Genomic DNA, 17,888 nt, shown 5'->3' with positions numbered 1-17,888 from the left:
CGCTGCGGGGTTCCCCCGTCGCGGGGGAGCCGGGGCTGCTTTCGCCCTCCCGTCGTCTCAGCTCCGCCCGGCGCCGCTCACGCGTGTGCGAACCCCGCGCGGCCTGCGAGGCCGGGCACGGGGTGCGGGAGCGGGGCGGCAGGATTTCATTTCAGGGATTTGGGGTTTCGGGGCTGCAGCCCCGCGGCTCAGCGGGGACCTGCTCCGCTGCCGCCCGGGGGCCGGCTGGCAAGGATCCCCGGCGGGTCCCGTATCCCCAGCAGGCACCGCTCAGCCCCGACACCGCCGGGCGGGTGGACAGGCCGGGGGGGTCCGTCCGCGCCCGGGCTGTCCCCGACGTGGCACCGCTTCCAGCTGGGGCTTTACCTAAGGAGCAGGGAAGGAGAAAGGCATAAACCTAGGAAACGGTGCGGGCAAGCAAACCACGGGCAGCAGCCCCCAGCTCCCCGACTCTGCTGGGGCGCTGGATTCGGGGCTTTTCTTACTTTCCGGAGGGGGGGGGGGGGCGGAGGGGGAATATTTTCTTTCCTCCTGGGGCAGAGGCTGCCCAGAGCCAAGCACACCTCGGGGAAGGGTGCCCCGTGTCCCGCTCGCATCAGCCCTTGATCTTCCCGGAGGCGGCTTGCAGCTCCCACCCGCGGCTCCTCGCTTTCCTCCGGTATTGCCCCGGGGTGCCCTAACGAAATCCCTTCCCCTCCTCCTTGTATTGCCGCCAGGTAAGCAGCGCGGGTCAGCACTGGGACACTCTTCTCCGTGGCGTGTCCCTGAGCTCGGGATAGAAACTGCCCCGGCCGGGAACCGCGCTGCCAGCAGCAGCGAAGAAACAGAACACTGATCGTGTCACGCTCTGCCCTTATGCCGTTAGCTGCAGGAACATATGCTCAAATATGTAAGAGTAGTCTAGATTTTTCTCTGCAAATATTTTTACCACATCCAAAGATAATATTTCAACAGAAGAATCAAGCCCCGCAGGCTACAGACAGGGCAGCTATATATAACCCGCTTGCTCACTCCGGCTCTCCGCGCATCGCTCGGGTTATGCAACCCCCATCGCGCCAGTAGCCACCGGCGCGCCCCACGGCTCCGCCCGCCCCGTTGGGGCATTTCCCCCGGGACTTCGGTGCAGCCACCCTCCCGGAGGGACCGGCACCGGGGCTGGTCCCGGGACTGGTACCGGGGCCGGGCCGGGCCCGGCGGGGCGGGCGCGCCGCCTCGCCCCGCGCCGATGCGGAGGAAGGGCCCGGGGGACGCCGCGGCTCTCCGAGGGGTCGGTGCTGGGCGGTGAGTAGCGCCTCACCCTCGCCGGGGCAGGGAGGGGAACGGGGGCGGCCCTCCCCGGCGGCGGACCGTGCAGGTGCTGCCGACGGAGCGGGCTCTCACGCCGGGCCGGGCAAGGGCTCGCCTGCCGCCCCGCCGGTTGCTTTCCGTTTTCTCCGCTTTATTTTCGGCGAAGGAAATGCTCGAACGCCAGCGGGTGCTTTGGGGGTTTGGTGGCCCGGGGCTGGGGGGGGTGTCCACCCCGCACCGGCGAGGCGCCCGGCGGTACCCGCGCCCGCAGCGCACCCCGACGTGCCCGGCCCCCGCCCGTTGCGGCGGTTCGGGCTGCGAATCCCCGCGGGCGCCGACGTCCCGCGGTCGGGCCGGGGCAGCCCGCAGCCCCGCGGTGGATGCGGGCTGGAGGAAGGGAGCAATCCCCCCTTCTCGGTGCCGGACATCCGCAGCGTGACGCCGGGCTCGGCTCGGCTGGGCTCGGCTCTTCCCTTCCCGTCGGCCGGCTCCCGGCGCCGTGATTGACACCGCCGGCCCCTCCGCCCGCCCCGCAGCACATCCCATCCCTCCCCGCCGGCCGCTCGCCGTGCCCGGGAGGCGGGGAAGGGCCTCCCCAGCCCTTTGACACCATCTCGGCAGGAGTTTCACTTCGCTTTCGCCGCCGCCGCCGCCGCTTCTGCAGGCAAACACCCCCGGCTTCCATGTGACGCCTCCCAGCCACTGAATGGGGGAAAGCGCCTATAAGGGAGCCACTTTCCCTACGTGCAGGAGAAAAGGAGGGGACGGGGGGGCAGAAGCAGGAGGTGGTGGTTGGGGGGAAGGGAAGAGAGAAAATAAATTAATAAATCGCAGGGAACGAAGTTGGGGGGACAGAAACTGAGACCCCGGGGAAGAAATTCGTGGGGTTATTTATTCCCCCGTCCCCCCTGTCCCCCTCCCGCTGACAGGGCTCGATCCGGCCCGTTGCAGCGCTCGGCGCTGGCTGCAAAGGGCCCCGGGGAAGTTTCTCGCTCCCCAACGCCCTTCCCGGGGGGGGGGACAGAGGGTTTGGGTTGTTTTCTGTTGTGGGTTTTGGTTTTTTTTTTAAGCTTCCCCCCCCCCCCCCCCGTCTGGAAGGAGGGGGGTCTCGCTCGCACCTCCCTGGATGGTGCGGTAGAAAGGAGGGGAGTGAGGGGGTGGGAGGGGGGGCTCGTGGTGGGAGGCTGCCGCGGCTGCTGCTCCTGCATTGGTGTCTCCCCTATGGACGAAAACAGCCCTCTGTCTCCCAAGGCAAATGCTTTCAGTATCGCCTCTCTGATTTCAGTCGCCGCCGCCGCCGAGCAAGCAGGGAAGGGAGCGCTGGAGGAGCGCCGCGGCGGCCGCAGCGCGCCCGCCCGCCCCGGCTGCCGCCCGCAGAAGATGCACTTCAGCACCGTCACCAGGGACATGGAAGGTGAGCGCCGCGCTCGGCCCCGCAGGGTTGCGGGGACGGGACCCCCCCGGGCCACGGCGTCTCGGAGGGTTTTCACGCGTCCCGGCCCGGCGGCAGGGCCGGGGGGAGCGCACGGAGCGCGGCCTGGCCGCGGCGCCGGTCGGAGGGGGCTTTGCCGTGCCCCCCCCGGCAGGCTCGGGCCCCCGCAGCCCTCCCTGGGAGAACAAGGCTCTGCCCGTGCCCCGGTGGCGGCTTCCGACGGCTCCGCCGCTTGGACCCGCGTCTCCTCGGAGGTGCTGGAGCATCCTCCGACAGCGCCGGCCGTGCCCAGGGCAGCGGCGGGCCGGGGCTCGGCTCCCGCTGGCTCTGCAGCCCCTGTCCGGCCCGGGGGCCGCGGCGGAAATAACTCAAGAGACCCCCAGGACCTCGAGGAGCCTTTCAGCATCGGAGGGGATCCGAAGGAGCCGTCCGTTCCCCGGGGTGGCCTGTCATGCGCCGCAGGGCCCGCTCGGGCCGGCGGCCGAGGGCTGAGCTGCCGGGGCCGTCCCGGCGCTCCTCGGCGCGGACCCGGAGCTTTGCTCTGGTCCCCGTCTGTTCCCCCTTTCGCCCGGGGATGGAAAGAAGGGGGGATTGCCAAACCAGATCCGCCTTCCCCTGTCAGCTACGGCCCCGCGGCCCCAGAGCGAGGGACATTACCTGCAGCACCGTAGCTACACGGAAATAAGAACGGGTTTCTTTCATTGAGTTCCCCCCTTCCTCCTCTTTTTTTTTTTTTTTTGCGGGGGGTGGGGGGTAGTTTGCTTTGTCCCAAATCGTGTGCGGCGAGGGAGGCCTTCTGCAGAGATAGCACGGGCTCTGCACCGCCGCAGCTCTTGGCAGATCTCTCGGGTTTGCAAAGGGAAAAAAAAAAAGAAGAAAAAAAAGTTAAAAAAAAAAAGAAGAGCCGAGGCAGGCAGGCAGCGGGAGCAGCGAGCTCCCCGCCTGCCCCGGGGGGAGCGGGGCTGGGGCCAAGCAAAGCGGAAAGGGGGAGGCGCCCCGCTGGGCTGGGCGCGGGGCAGGAGAGGAGGCGGAGGGCACCCCGCGGAGCCGGCGCGGCGCGGAGGCGGGGGCCGCGCGGAGCGGCGCGGAGCTCGGGGGGGGAAAGCGGGAGCCGGAGCGGAGCCCTGACGGCCTGTTTTTGGAATGATTTCAGCTATCTCCAGCCCCTGGCTCACCCAGCTGTCCCATTTTTGCGATGTTGCAGCTTTCACGGCCAACAGCCTGAGCAGCCTGAACGCCTCCGGGGGGTACCACCTCTCCCCCTCCCCGGGGGACCCGTACGGACAGCATGAGCCGCCGCACTACGAGCCCTGCACGGCTCAGCAGCACCCGCACCCGCCGCCCCAGCCCCAGCACGGCTACCCCTTCGGCGGGGCGGCGACGGCGGCCGGGGCCAACCCGCCGCCCCCAGGCCCCGAGCCTCCCGAGGGCGCCGGGGGAGCCGCCGCGGGGCCGGCCGCCGTCTCGGGCTGCTCCGCGGGGGCGGCCGCCGCGGCCAAGGCGCCGGTGAAGAAGAACCCGAAGGTGGCCAACGTGAGCGTCCAGCTGGAGATGAAGGCGCTGTGGGACGAGTTCAACCAGCTGGGCACCGAGATGATCGTCACCAAGGCCGGCAGGTCAGTGCGGAGCCCCCGAGCGGCCCCGGCTCTCCAGCCGCTCCCCCCGGCCGCGGGCACCCAGACTAGCCGGGGCGGGAGACCCCGGCCGCGGGCCCCGCCGGAGGCGGTTGAAGTCGCGGTGTGGGGGAGAATCGAGGCTGGCCAGGGGCGAGCTGCGGGGCGGTCCGGCCCGGCAGTTGCCGTCATTCGATCCTAGCGCCTCTCCCGGGGTGAAGTCTGCGAGTTCTTGCGGCCCGAAGGCCTCGGGTGCTGCGGGGAAGAACGCGCGGCTCATGCGGGCTGCAGGCGAAGGCATGCGGGGGACGGCGGGCAGGGCGGCCCGGCTCGGCTCGGCCCGGGGGAGCCGCGCCGTGCGCTCCGCCGCCGGGTTGCAACTCCCGCTGGAAAGGGCGCTGTGTCCGCCGGGCGCCTTCGGCTTTCGGTTACCCCGCACGGGACTCGGATCCCTGTTTGCGGAGGACACTGTGCTCCCGGGGCGGACAGCAACGGCACGGGGCGGGGGGAGAAAAAAATAACAAACCAACCCGTGCAATACCTGTAACTAAATAAATCTTTAGCACGGGCAGATCTTTTCCTGCCGGCGGGGACGCAAACAGACCCCAATTCTGCACCTTGGAACGTCCTCCAGGACTGTTGCATTTCCCGACTATCGAGTGAGGAGCCCGGCTCAGCCTGGCTCTCCTCGGCCCTGCTCCGGCAGCCGAGGCGCGGTTCCGCCGGCGGCTCGGCTGGGCTCGGCGGGCCGCGACCCGGCTCCCGGCCAGGGAACAAAGGAAACGGCTGATGCGACCGCGTTAGAAACGAGCAAAACATGTGGGGGGAAGAGGAGCCCCAGTTACGGTTGTTAATTACTGCATTTAATTGCGATCGCCGGGAAGCGCCGTGGCGGCTCGGGCAGAGCTGCGGAGCTTTCCCCGCGCAGGCTCTGGGCAAACGCTGCCTTCGGCGGGGTTGGGGGGGGAGCGCATTGCTCGGGCTCTGGTCTCTTCCCTTGATTTAAAGCGATCTGGCGGTTGGGGAGAAAAGAAAAGCAAAGCAAACAAATTAACAAATCCTCCAGTGCTTGCTCGCAGTTAGCCCCGGGGGTGGCTGCAGTGGCGGCAGCTGGAGCCCTGGGCACTGCCGCAGCCCCCGTCGCCGGGGGAGAAGGGCGCAGCGCGGCTCGTCGGGGTCTGCTCCGAAAGGGCCCAGCACCAGCGGTGACCGCGGCCGTGCGCTCCCGCTCTCCCTCCAGCGGTTCTGAGGGTCCCGAAGGTGCAAAAATTGAAATATTTTATATGTACACCGTTGCTTTTTTTTTTTTTAATTAGCAGTTTGCTAAAATAAAAAAATCACCGCGGTGCTCGGTGAAAAGGAACCGGCGGAGAGGCCGGCGCTGCACTGCGGGACCCCGGGCGTGATTTCCCGCAGACGGTGCCTGTCTCCGGCTGCGGCCCCTGAGCCCGGCGCCGGGCTCGGCGCTGCTTTCCTTAGCGGAAAAGGTCGTTCAGGCTCCAGGCGGAGGCTCTCTGCGAACAGGAGCTCTTCGATCTGGCGTTCTTCGCTGTCCCGGGACAGCGAAAGGATTGCAAATACCCCACTCCAAAAGGGTTCGGAAATGAACCAACTCGTTTTGAATCAGAGGCTTTTTTCCCCCCTCTTCGTTTACTTTATGACACCGACAAATCTCCAGACATGCAGCTAAAAAGAGGACAAAACGGGGTAAAACCAGCAGGGAAAGGCTCGGGGAAGGCACTGTTCTCTCCCAGCACCTCCGGGCTGGCCCTGCTGTTTGTCTAGGTGGGTCTTATCATCTCGGGTTGTTTGTTTTAAAACTAAGTTTTAAAACAAGAAACACCGGAACTGAAGCTAATGGGGGCTTTAACACCTTTAAAAATAATAATAACAGAGGGAGCGATTGGAAACGTTCTCCAGAGTTGGCTAAAGTGTTACAGAGAGGGAGACGCAGCCTCCCGATCCTGATGCTGCCCAGCAGTGCCGGGCCCGGACTGGAAGGAGCTGCGGGGCTAGAGCCCCGTTGCCCCATTGCCCTGGCAGGCAGACTTTCCTCAGCGGAGAGCAGCGGCGCACAACCAAAAAAGCCCCGGGAAGACGCACAGCAGGTCCGGCCGTGCCCCCCGAGAATGAGCCCGGGGGGGGCTCTCGATGTCCGCATTTGATCGAGTTGTTTTTTCAGGGGGTGTTGGGAGTTTGGTTTTTCAACGGCTGCAAACCCTCTTCCCGGAATGCCGCCCGCTGTCGCTCGCTTGGTTTCCTACTCGCGGGAAAAAAAAATACATCAAACAAAACTGAAGCCGTAACGAGCCCCGGCGCGAAGGCGCATCTTCGGCATGTCCCGCCGGGGAGCCGCGGGCTGGGCCCTGTCCCCGGTGTGTGCAGAGGAAGGGAGGAAGGAACGGGGGGCTGCCTCAGCCCCTTCCCTTAACCCACCTCGGATCGCATTTGCCCCGCAGCCCCTCGAAGGAGTCGTGCCGTTGCTGAGCGTGGGACCTGCGCCCCCGGCTTAGACTGGGATCCCCGGGGGCCTGCGCGGAGCAGTGGGAACAGCCCCGGGGGCCGACCTGCGGGCTCCTTCTCGCTCTGCTTTTGCCCCGCAGACTTACGGGGACCGGGAGCCTGACCGGGCTCTGGCAACGAAGCGGAGCCGGGAGCTTGCTCGCTGGGAGGTCCCCGTTGCCCTCTAGTCCCTGCCCGCCGGGGGGGTGCGTTTGCCCTTCTGGGCTGCGGGAGGTCTCCCGCTGGCCCCAGGGACCACACTGCTGCTGTAACTGCTGGGCAGATTTGGGGAGGCAGAAGCTGCAGAAGTGGGAACTCGGTCCCCTCGCGTTGCCCACAGGAGATTCTAGACGTGCCCTCCAGGCTGCCTGAGCCTCCTGGGGCTCTGCCCCTGGCTTGAGTGTAGGTCCGGAGACGGGGTAGTGCCTTGCATCTACCTCAGATCAGGTCAGCTGGAAGGATGGGGAAACCGCGAGGAGGAAATTCTTTTCACTTGTGTCTCCCCATGGCAAAGGCAGTGGTGGTGCTTGTTCCCCCTCTGGCCTCTGTGTCCCGCCACAGTGGGGCATTTTCCTGTGTCCAACACAAGCGGCCCCAGAACCGGCAGAGAGGCAGGACTGCCCAGCGCTGCCCCAGCTCGTCCTCCGGGGCTGAGGGACGCACAGCCCCTCTCCTCATGCTGCCCGGCTGTATCTGCCTTTTCCTCCTGTTTCAGCTGGCGGTTCCTGCGAGGAGACCTGACGTTGCAACCGGGCGTACGCCAGGGCAGCTGGAGGGAAAGGGCTGGGAAGGCTGCAAGGGTCCCTCACCCGGCCCTGAGCACCCCCGGGCCGGGGAGGGTGTGGGTACCTGCGCCGGCTCCTTGCGGTTCCCTGCTGCCCCTCAGCTCAGGTCTCCTCTCTCTCCTCTCTGTGCCAGGCGCATGTTCCCCACCTTCCAGGTGAAGATATTCGGGATGGACCCTATGGCTGACTACATGCTCCTCATGGATTTCGTCCCCGTGGATGACAAGCGATACCGGCAAGTAACACCCTGCCTGCCCCACTATGCTCGGCGCTGTAGGGACTGGCGGGTCACTGCCCGCCCCCTCCCCCTCCCGTGGCTCGGGGATGTGCCCCTGACACGTATTGGTGCGAGATGAGGATGAGACGAGGGATGTGGCTACCCTGGGGTCTGTTTCACACTGTTGCAACGAGTTTGGGGCCAGGAGTAGTGTGGGGCGCAGACCCGCAGGGCCCCCCTTGGCTTTCTCACAACACCCGCAGTGACTGGGACCAGACTGGTGCGGGGCAGGCAGATGCACAGGTTTCTGTGGGGTAGCAGGGCAGGAACCACCTTGTCCTGCCCAGAAAAGTCTTCCCCATCCCGCTGCTCCACATCTCTACCCAGCAAACACCCATTCCCCCTAACAAAAATTCCCCCGGTGCTCCTCAAGTGCCGTAGCCTCTTAGCTGGGGCAGGTGGCCCGGCGGTGCTGGCCCCGCGGGCGTCCTGGGGCTGTGCCATGCCCACCGGGGAGCCGCCTGGGTGCTTGGGTGAAGAGAGCGGGTTTTGTGCTCTGGGGAGGCACCCGCCATCCGAGCCACAAAACCCTGCCCTTGTTTCCAGCGGCAGCGTAGGAAGGCCTTGGAAACTGGTGACTCGCAAGGCAGCGATGCGGTCTGGTTGGGAACCCCTTTAATTTAAAGACAGTGAAAGGCGCATTATGTATTTAGCTTCAGATCAGGACGCCGAGCAGGCAGCCCGCGTAGGAATCACAGGGTCCGATATATAAATATTTAGACAGATATCCAAATTCTCAGGGCGTCCTAGAAATGTTTGCTTGTCAAGGGAAGTGGGATATATAACATCCAATTGAGTATATCTTTAAAAAGTAATGTTTCTGCTCGAGTCCAATGGTGTCTAATTCCCCCTGTGCAAACACTGGCTTTTAAAGTAAACACGCATAGAGAAGATTGGTTTCTCTGTTTTAAATGTTACAGTTGAATATGTACTTTGAAAGAATGAAACAAGACTGCGAAACTCTGGACCTGCTATTAATCTACACATAACTAACTTTCCACTCTTCACTTAAAGCCAGAACATTACTGTATAGAGGGCTCCCTTCCACCCGTTTTTTTAGAGGAGCTTTTGTGGCTTCTCTGCCAAATCTGCACAGGTAGCTGTGCATTTTCTCTGCCCTGCAGATTTCTCTCCCACCAGTTCCATCGGTGACCTGATAAGATATTATTTCCACCCCGTAATGCCTCTGGCTGTGGAGGAGTGCTCTTTCCTCTTGTTGTCGTAGGAAGCGGGACTGGGGGGCGGCGGGGGAGCCGGCGCTTCCCCCTCACCGGGCTGGGGGGGATCCTCCCGGGCCGGGTCCTGTGGGGCCGTGGGGAGCCGCTGCAGGGGATGGTGGCGGGAGCCCCCCGGGCTGCGGCTGAGGGTGCCTTCCCCTCCCTCAGGTACGCCTTCCACAGCTCCTCCTGGCTGGTGGCCGGCAAAGCCGACCCCGCCACCCCCGGGAGGGTGCATTACCACCCGGACTCCCCGGCGAAAGGGGCGCAGTGGATGAAGCAGATCGTTTCCTTCGATAAGCTCAAACTGACCAACAATTTGCTGGATGACAACGGGCATGTAAGTGTCCCCCGGGAAAAGGTGTCAAGCACGGGGCTGCCCCGGGGGGAACTCCCCGCGCCGTGATTCCCGTGGGATGCCCCTGCCTGCACCCCTCCCCGGGGGCTCCGCGGCCCGGTCCTGCCCCAGCCCCATGGCTGCCACCGGGCAAGGGAGCCGGCAGGGCCGGGGGCTGCGCTCTCCTCTCTCGATGCTCCGCCTGAATCAGTTATTGTCTCCTTGCTCGTTTTATCATTCAGATCATTTTGAACTCCATGCACAGATACCAGCCGCGTTTTCACGTGGTCTACGTGGACCCCCGGAAAGACAGCGAGAAATACGCGGAGGAGAACTTCAAAACCTTCGTCTTCGAGGAGACGCGCTTCACGGCCGTGACCGCCTACCAGAACCACCGGGTGAGGCGGCAGCGGGGCCCGAGACAACGAAAAAGGGGGGGTGGTGTCGCCCCGGAGGTCCCAGGGGTGCGGGCGCACCCGGAGCTCGCTCAGCCCCTTCTCCCGGACAGAAGGCCGGGCTGCGGGTGTCCGTCGGTGGCGGGGGTGTCTGGGGGTATTCCCGCCTCCTCCTCCCCGTCTGCTAAACCCATTCCGGGGCAGCGCAAGGAACCCGATAGCCGGGGAGCTGCGCAGAGCTGCATCGCTGCGCGCTGAGGAAGCCGCGTGAGCTCCAGCCCCGTCACCCGCTTCCCCCCGCCCGGGGGGGGACCTCATTACCTATGTAAACCCGAGACTGGGGCTAGTTTGGAAACTACAGGCTTCCCGCTGTGAAACGTCACTCACAATTTGTTTGGATAAACCTGCTATTTTACTTCTCTAAACTCGTAGCGGTCTGTTCCTCCCTGGAATACAATTGTATGTTAAAAAAAGAAACAAAACGAAACAAAACGACCTAGCCCCCCTAATGTGATGTGGATTTCTGGGCAGCAGTTAATCCAATTGCTGCTTTAAATCGCATCAGCGTAACGTGAAGAGCAGGAATCCCAGCCGCGAGTGCAAATACAATTTCATAGCGGGGGCTTTTCAGCGCTGCTCCAAACCGCCTCGCTCCGCGCTGATGCCGCAGCCCGCGCCGGGGCTGGGTCGCAGGGCTGTCCCCGAGCAGCCGCCGGCGGTGCCACCCTCTGCAGTGGCTCCGAGCAAATCGACCCGGGTCCCCCTGGGATGCTGCGGTCGGACCGGCACCCCGCCCCGGAGAGGCGGCGGGGCCGGAGCAAGGCTGTGCCTTTAAGGGGCTCCGGAGTCCCTCCCCGGCTGGCATTTGCCTGATGGCTCTGGACAGCTGCTCTTTCTCTCCTGCTTTCTATCAGTTTGACCTCTAAGGCTGGAACTGTCACTGAGGGGCTTAACGTTTGTTTTTCAACCCATTCCGGAAACTCACAATCGCATACTTTATCCGTGGATTTGCTTAAATATAGAAAATGTCCTGCCTTCTCCCTGGCGAATTAAATAAATACATAAGTATGATTTATCCAGTGATTTGTTTTAGCTGCTCCGGTGGTGACCCATATAATATGGCATTTTCTTACAAGTGCACTTACACAGCTTTTGCAGCCGACTCAGGCTGCCTCTCCCTTCGCCTTGAACTCCTATTAGATAGCGTACCAGCCCGCATTTTCTAACAGAGGGAAAGCACGTTTGTGCTCTGTGGCAGAGCGCACCCTGGCTCCACCGGCCACCTGGGCCCTCTCTGTTACACTAGGCACTGCTGACTCCCAAAGCCCGCTCAGGGTCACGCTCACTGTCTGACCAGGGAGCCCCATGCAAACTGCTTTGAGACATTTACCCCGCTTTTCCTCACAGATCACGCAGCTGAAGATTGCCAGCAACCCTTTCGCCAAGGGATTCAGAGACTGTGACCCTGAGGACTGGTAAGGCTGTGTCTTTATTGGCTATTGACTGCACCCCACTTTCACATGCACCTGCCCAGCTTACACTTGCACAAGGCTTGCATGGAATTCAGGGGACACTGGGTCAGGCCCCGTTTGCCAGCTGCAGCTCACAGCAGCAATGCTCCAAGTGCTCATTCTGTTGGACCATCAGCTCCGTATCACTTCTCTCCTTCTTCCAGGCCCAGGAATCACAGGCCAGGGGCCCTTCCTCTCATGAGCGCTTTTGCCAGATCCCGGAATCCAGTCTCTTCCCCAGCCCACCAGAACGGGACAGAGAAAGGTGAGAGCCCCCAACGGCTGGGCCAGCCTGTCACCCTGGACCTGCTGGCCTGCACGGCCGGCCTCAGCGCATGCATGCTTGGGGCCAGAGTTGCACACCATGCTGGTCCACAGCCACCTGCAGCAGGCACGGCTCCATTGCTAATGAGCTTTGCACTACCACCTATTTTTTAAACAAAAGTAGCCACCTTCAAAGCCTAATTTGTTCTTCCTAGGTCTAAAACACTCACTGCTGTTGTGCTTAAGCAACTTTGCTGCTTTGAATGACGCTGCCCTTTTCCTTTAGTGTCCCATTTTTGACTTTTCGGCAGCAGGTTCAGCTTTTCAGGCAGGGATGCCGCGAGGGCCACCGTCTCCTCCTCCCGTTGCCCTTTTAACGCTCCTCGGCAGCGCGTTCAGGGCCGACCTGCTCCCATTCAGGAGCTGCAGTCAGGTCGAACAGCACCTCTGCCCATTGACTCCTTTTCCATTACGCAGAGCAAACAACTGCAAAGACAACCGAGGGCCTTTCTTCCAACACACTCCGGGCCTGCAAAATAAAGGGAAGTCTGTATTTGTTTAGTGTTACACAATTGCAAAAATTTCAGGCGTGTACCAGCTTGTCAGTCAATTCAGCTCCATTTATCGCAGTGAGAAGGTCCTGCCCCACAAGCCCCGGTTCCTGCTGCATGCTGCTGCACACTTCGCTTGCAAGCCTCGCTTCTATCTTCGCGCGCCGCTTTTTTTTTTTTTTAATTGATTTAAGTTGATTACCTGCAGCCCGGCCCGTCGGGGGCGGCGGTGCTGACGCTGTGTGCCCCCGCAGATGCTGCCGAGAGCCGGCGGGAGTACGAGCGGGAGGCGGCCGGCGGGACGCCGCTGCACGCCGAGGCCGCGCACCAGCAGCTCATGTCCCGCGTCCTCAGCCCCGCGCTGCCGGGCGGCGGCGGCGGCGGCGGCCTGGTGCCGTTGGGCGGCGCGGGCGGCGGCCGGCCCAGCCCGCCCCACCACGAACTGCGCCTGGAGCCCGCCGCCTCGGAGCCCCTCCACCACCACCCCTACAAGTACCCGCCGGCGGCGGCCGCCGCCTACGACCACTACCTGGGGGCGAAGAGCCGGCCCGCCCCCTACCCCCTCCCCGGCATCCGCGGGCACAGCTACCACCACCACCATCACCACCACCACCACATGAACGCGGCGGCCGCGGCGGCGGCGGCGGCCGCCAACATGTACTCGTCGGCCGGCGCGCCCGCCAACTACGACTACGGGCCCAGATAACGGCGCGGCGCGCGCCCCGCCGAGCCGCCGACGGCGCGAGAGACTGGCGGCGGCCGCGCGTGCCGCGACCGTTACCGTCCTTCCCCGCCCTTCCCGCCTTTCCCTCTCTTCCCGCCTTACGAGTGAGCTGATAGGCCACCTTGACCTGATCGACAATCGGAGAGCCCAATCGCAGGACGCCGCCCCCCCCCCCCCAGTCCCGCTCCCCACCCGTCGGCGGGCCGTGAGGGCGGGCGGCGGCGGGGTGCGGGTGGGGGGTGCAGGAGGCTGGCCGGGGCGCGCCGGGCGCTTCCCATCGCGGTGTGACCCGCAGCTGCACTTTGATAAACGAAGCCATATGTGGTTATCTCCCTTCTCCCTATCCCCGCGCCTCCGTTCTCGCGGATGCCTCGCGAGTGCGCCGGGCACCGAAGACCGTAGGGCCGCTGGGAAGCGGCGGGAGGACGGGGAAGCGGCCGCGGTGAGGTGACTTGCCCCATTCTCACTCGCCCGCCGGGTTGTCTGATGGAGATTCGGTGTTGCCGCCAGTTTTGGCGTTGCCACGGGTGTTTCCCAGCCCAGCGGGATGTGTAATGTTAGCGGCGAGCAGGGAGGGCCGCGGGGCTGGCTGTGAGCACCAGCGGACACCAGCCCCCGGCAGCGGCGGGCCCCCCGGGGATGGAGTGTAATTCTGCACGTGTCGATGTAAGTCTCTCTTTTACCTCGGGCACGCATGGCCTCCCTCACAGTTGGTTCAGGTGGTTCTTTGAGGAGTCTGTCAGAGGAAGCAGGGTTTAGCTTAAGGGAACGCTTTGAATCTTCACTGTCAGAACAAATTGTCCGCTTCTCCTCCGGTCCTGACCTACTTGTGAGTTTTGGGGTTCATTGGGGCGGCTTAACCACAACAGCATTTTCTGGAGCTGTTGAGAAGAGCCCGTGGCCAAGAGCACAGCCATGTACAGCTTCTTGTTTTCACAACGACGGATGCTAAGGTTTAAAAAACAGCCTCGGGGTGGGGGGAATACCTGCGGAATTTAGGCTGTGTATTCTCAGCAGTAGTTTGTGAACTGGCTGCTTCCCAGGCAGCCTCACAGTACTGCCTTCCTACATCCTTTTCCGAGCTCTTGATGCTCTCCCGTTGAGAGGTGCCTTTTAGAGGAACTTCAGGGTTTTTTTTTCCCAGAATGCCTCACCCCTTATATTTGGCTGACCCAAACTGCAGTAGTCCCAAAGCACCTATTCTGCACCTACCTGCTTGCTGCATCTTCCCTCTTAAAGCTGGTAAGTACTTTTTTCTTTTTTTTCCTTTAATATCTTCCTTCAGTAGTCTTTCCTTATTGTTGAAAAGATGGGCCTGTTCATCACAGTTTCTCCAGTGATGTGTTTTGAGTAGCTGGCTTGTGGTTTTTGTCAGATGTTCACCGAATGGCAGTCCCTTTGTGTTCAGAGAAGGTATTGAACAGCTCCTCAGCTGTGTTGGTATACAGTATTATGAACACTTTTCCAATTCTTCCACATGACTCTATGAAAAGAAGGGGTTTTTTTGGTTTTGGTTTTTTTTTTGAAGCCCTCTATTCATCCATGTTTGTGCATTTTCCCTACATACCTTTTAAAACGTAATCTTTCCCTTGTGCAGGTGGCAGTGTTAATAGCAATGTTTATTCCGTCTTTGGCAGTGGGCTTTGGGCTTTGGGCTTCCAAAACTTTTTGGAAGTGTTTAAGAAGGGATGCAGGCTAACATGAATATTTTATGTAATTTTTTTTTTTCTGTTATAAAAAAATATATCTGGATCCATGAAAAAGACTTGTGCAAGAAATATGTATTTTATTTGACATTTGCAGTGAATTGTGAGATTCTTAGTGTCTGACTAAACCATAACTGATGTTCTCAGAAAGGTTGATGTAAAATAGCCTTGTGTTTATTACTAGTCAGTGGGAAATGGCTCTCGGATGTGCTCTGTTGCTTTGCCGCTGTTATATCAGAGTTTTCAGTATGATTTGTTACCTGTAAACTGATTAGTGCCAAAGCTTTGGTCAAACGTTTAATGAAGTTGTTATATTTATTATTTCCTTCAAAGATTATACAAACGCTTTTTTTTTCTTGATAGTTGCAGTGTAGGAAAAAAGTGAAGACAACCAAAGAATCATATCTGCAAACAGTGTAGATACATGTAGATATTTGTAGATATTTGTAGATAATCTTATTTCATTTAAATTGAAAAGACATTGGACAGTGACATTTATAAATGTTTTTCCTTTCTTTCTTTCATTTCTTGTTTGATCATTTGTGTATATTTGTCTGCTCTGAAGTCTAAACCTCCCCTACCAAATGAGGTCATTTAAATAAGGAGGGATACTAAACTGGAGTTGTTTAGTCTGAGCGAATAGTGACTCTCCATAGGTGATTGCTCCCTCCCTTCTCTCTCCGGTTGCTGGAGTTGCCTGGTTGTAGTGATCTATCGTTACGCAATAACTTGCAGGGTTGGGGTTCCGGGCTGAAAAGGATACCGTACACTTCTGTTTGTGTTGGTAAGCACCTATTTTCTTTAAACATACATAGACTGCTGCAAGAAGTGCCACTGGCTCTCAGTGCAGACTGGCCACACACCTTTTCAAATGTACTTTACTGCACAAGAGCTGAGGGGACTGCATGACCCAAGATGCCAGGACTAAACGGTACTGTTACAGAAAGTGGATTGAGGTCCTTGCTCTGACTGTAGGAATTTTAATTTATCTCTGTTAGAAGAAGAGAAAATTACAGAACTCCAACCTATGGCTGCAGGCAGCGGGCCGTCAGGATCACTAGTTTATCCTCTGTGCTAGAAGAACCACTACAGAAATCTTGTGTCTGAGTGGAAAAGAGAGACCATGCAGCTGTATCAAGACTACAGTTTTAACTATGAAAATGGTATTTCTAACCTTGCTTTTAGGCCATCAACATGCAAGGTGTTATATATGTTAGTATTAACCATATTAGCAGTCCATTTCATGTCATGTTTTAGTCCTTAAATCAACCTTTCTCGGGACTTTGACTAGTGTTTCCTTCTTGTGTAGCTATGTCTGTCTCACTGGATGGGAGTGTTCCAGATACGGAAAGCAAGCAGGGGTATTTTTGTATCACAACAAAAAATCCACTTCAAACAAACAAAAAACCCCACGTAACACTGCACATTGACTAGTAAAAGCCTTTTGAAAATCACAGAAAATCTGTAACAGTTTAATTTCATGTTACCTGTCAGCCAGTTAGTCAAGATATGTCATGTACAGGTCATGCCTTATCTATATGTATTGCAGTTTCATTTGAAAAGTGACTTTGTATGATTTGAGTACATGTATGTTTAAACTTCACGCAGTACGTGCTGTCACCAAGGTCCATGGCACATACTCGGAAAGAAGGCTGCAGCATTTCTAGACAATATTTCCACTTATGGTCGCCTCAAGTCACACATAACACTGTGTATTTAAAAGCTGCTGGTAAAACAGGCCCAAGCACAGAGGTTACAAGCACCCTTTGTCTCTTCCAAACAGGGCTAGAGAATAAATTAGCCATGTGGCTCCATTTTCCAGAGGTACAGGCTGAATTTACTGATTGCTCCAAAGGTCTGAAAACCGCATCACTTACCTTAGTGGATAAATATAGGATTAGGCACCCACAGGTGAAACAAGGGAGGTCTTTGCTTGATCACTTACCCCAAACACTGGGGATAGCTCAGGTTTTCAGGAATGGGTTTTTTGGTGGTGGTGGTTTTATTTTTTCCTTGCTAATGGATCTGACTAAATGCAATGTAGGATAGGAGCATGGGGATGAGACTTCTGTGTGCTTGCAGCATCCATGCACGCTGTTTACACACTTCATGGACGGTTTTTTTAATCTTTTCTCCTGTTCAGGGAGACCCTAGAACTGCTTTGGGTGGAACTGTGAAGGTGGTCCCCAGTAGATGCCTCTCGGCATCCTGGGGTGCTGGCATCTTCAGTCAATCTCAAGCACGCATGTGCATTGCCATTGCCAGGGGAGCAAGTACTTCGGCTTCCTTCATGCTACAGTCTGTGTAACAGTGGCTTGCAGTCTGGAGAATGACCCAAGGGCTGCAGTAAGCATAAAAAGGCATTTTGCAACCACTAGGCCACTGGGGGACAGTGTGGGACTCCCATGAGCTAGGGGCTTCCCAGTGCATCCGCGGCTAGTGGGTCTGCATGGCTCAGGGCCACCTCAGCTGGTGCGCTGTCGCCCCCCCACCAAACAGACCTCATTCTCTCCAGCAAGTGGATTTCAGCTTGTGATGCCTGGATCCCTGGCCAAGGGGCGGTCGCACCTTGATCTTGTCTGAAGGGAATAAGAAAAGCAGGTTCATTTGTGCTGTGCAACATTCTGCCTGTGTAAAGGGATCCCTATAGCTGTTGGAAACAAGTTAGGCACCCACAGGTTAGGTTTGGGGGGCAGAAGCTGAGCCCAGCTGCCCAGAGGAGTGCTGGAAGAGCTAAAGCAGCAGTACTCACAGAGCTAGTTTTAGCACCTTAATCAGAGGAGCTCAAAAAGTTGCTGTGAGCCTGTTGAACACGGCTGGGGTAGAGGGTGGGGAAAGAGTGCGTGTGTGTGCACACATACAGGTTCTCGTTCATGTTGCGTTTCTGTCTTTTCAGTTTCATGATGGGTTGAAAACAAACGCATTTTTGCTGGCAGAGCGTTGAGATGGTGTGTGCGATGGTCTGACCCGCCGTTTATGTTAAGCTGCCCGTGTAGCCAGGAGACACCGTGTTGCCCCGGGGCTGGGCTTTTGGGGGGTACATGTGTGTATCGCTGCACCGCGGCTCCGGTGGACGAGGATGCTGCACACGCGGACCCCCCCGCCCGGCGGTGTCTGAAGAGCAGGCTCCCTCCAGAGGGAAGAGCTGAGCATCGCACGAATTAGAGCATGCACACACGGAAAATGAGCCCTGAGAGAACTTTTGCCAGAGCTTGCAAATACGCAATCTGAGAGAAAACTATAGATTTGTTTTATAAAGCGAAGATCTGATCTTTGAAACACACAGG

At 59.2% G+C, this 17,888-nt stretch overlaps 1 protein-coding gene across 3 annotated transcripts; it reads left to right on the top strand.

Annotated features, from left to right (window-relative positions):
* The first annotated feature begins 919 nt into the window (after positions 1-919).
* On the top strand, positions 920-16,700 carry TBX1 (T-box transcription factor 1). 3 transcript variants are annotated; one of them, XM_075041562.1, is made up of 9 exons: positions 920-1,281; positions 2,573-2,701; positions 3,873-4,335; positions 7,753-7,854; positions 9,282-9,453; positions 9,693-9,848; positions 11,253-11,320; positions 11,521-11,621; positions 12,426-16,700. In XM_075041562.1, exons 2-9 carry the CDS (start codon positions 2,668-2,670, stop codon positions 12,875-12,877), a joined length of 1,548 nt encoding a protein of 515 aa, XP_074897663.1. In that variant the 5' UTR covers positions 920-1,281; positions 2,573-2,667; the 3' UTR covers positions 12,878-16,700. The 3 variants fall into 3 exon arrangements, with proteins under 3 accessions (XP_074897663.1, XP_074897662.1, XP_074897661.1); XM_075041561.1 differs by lacking the exon at positions 920-1,281 and having other exon boundaries at positions 2,434-2,701; positions 3,924-4,335; XM_075041560.1 differs by lacking the exon at positions 920-1,281 and having other exon boundaries at positions 2,434-2,701.
* The last annotated feature ends 1,188 nt before the right edge of the window (positions 16,701-17,888 follow it).

This window comes from Buteo buteo, chromosome 11 (genome assembly GCF_964188355.1).
Source record: "Buteo buteo chromosome 11, bButBut1.hap1.1, whole genome shotgun sequence".
Taxonomy (NCBI): Eukaryota; Metazoa; Chordata; class Aves; order Accipitriformes; family Accipitridae; genus Buteo; species Buteo buteo.
Note: the sequence above shows the minus strand (reverse complement) of the source record. Positions and strands in the feature narration are given on the sequence as shown.

Bases quoted from the DNA above. Each gene is read 5' to 3' on its own strand.
- TBX1 (XM_075041560.1), top strand. From the start codon at position 2,509: ATGGACGAAAACAGCCCTCTGTCTCCCAAGGCAAATGCTTTCAGTATC. The intron at 9,454-9,692 runs GTAAGTGTCCCC...TTTATCATTCAG, and splicing joins TGCTGGATGACAACGGGCAT to ATCATTTTGAACTCCATGCA. The intron at 9,849-11,252 runs GTGAGGCGGCAG...TTTTCCTCACAG, and splicing joins CCGCCTACCAGAACCACCGG to ATCACGCAGCTGAAGATTGC.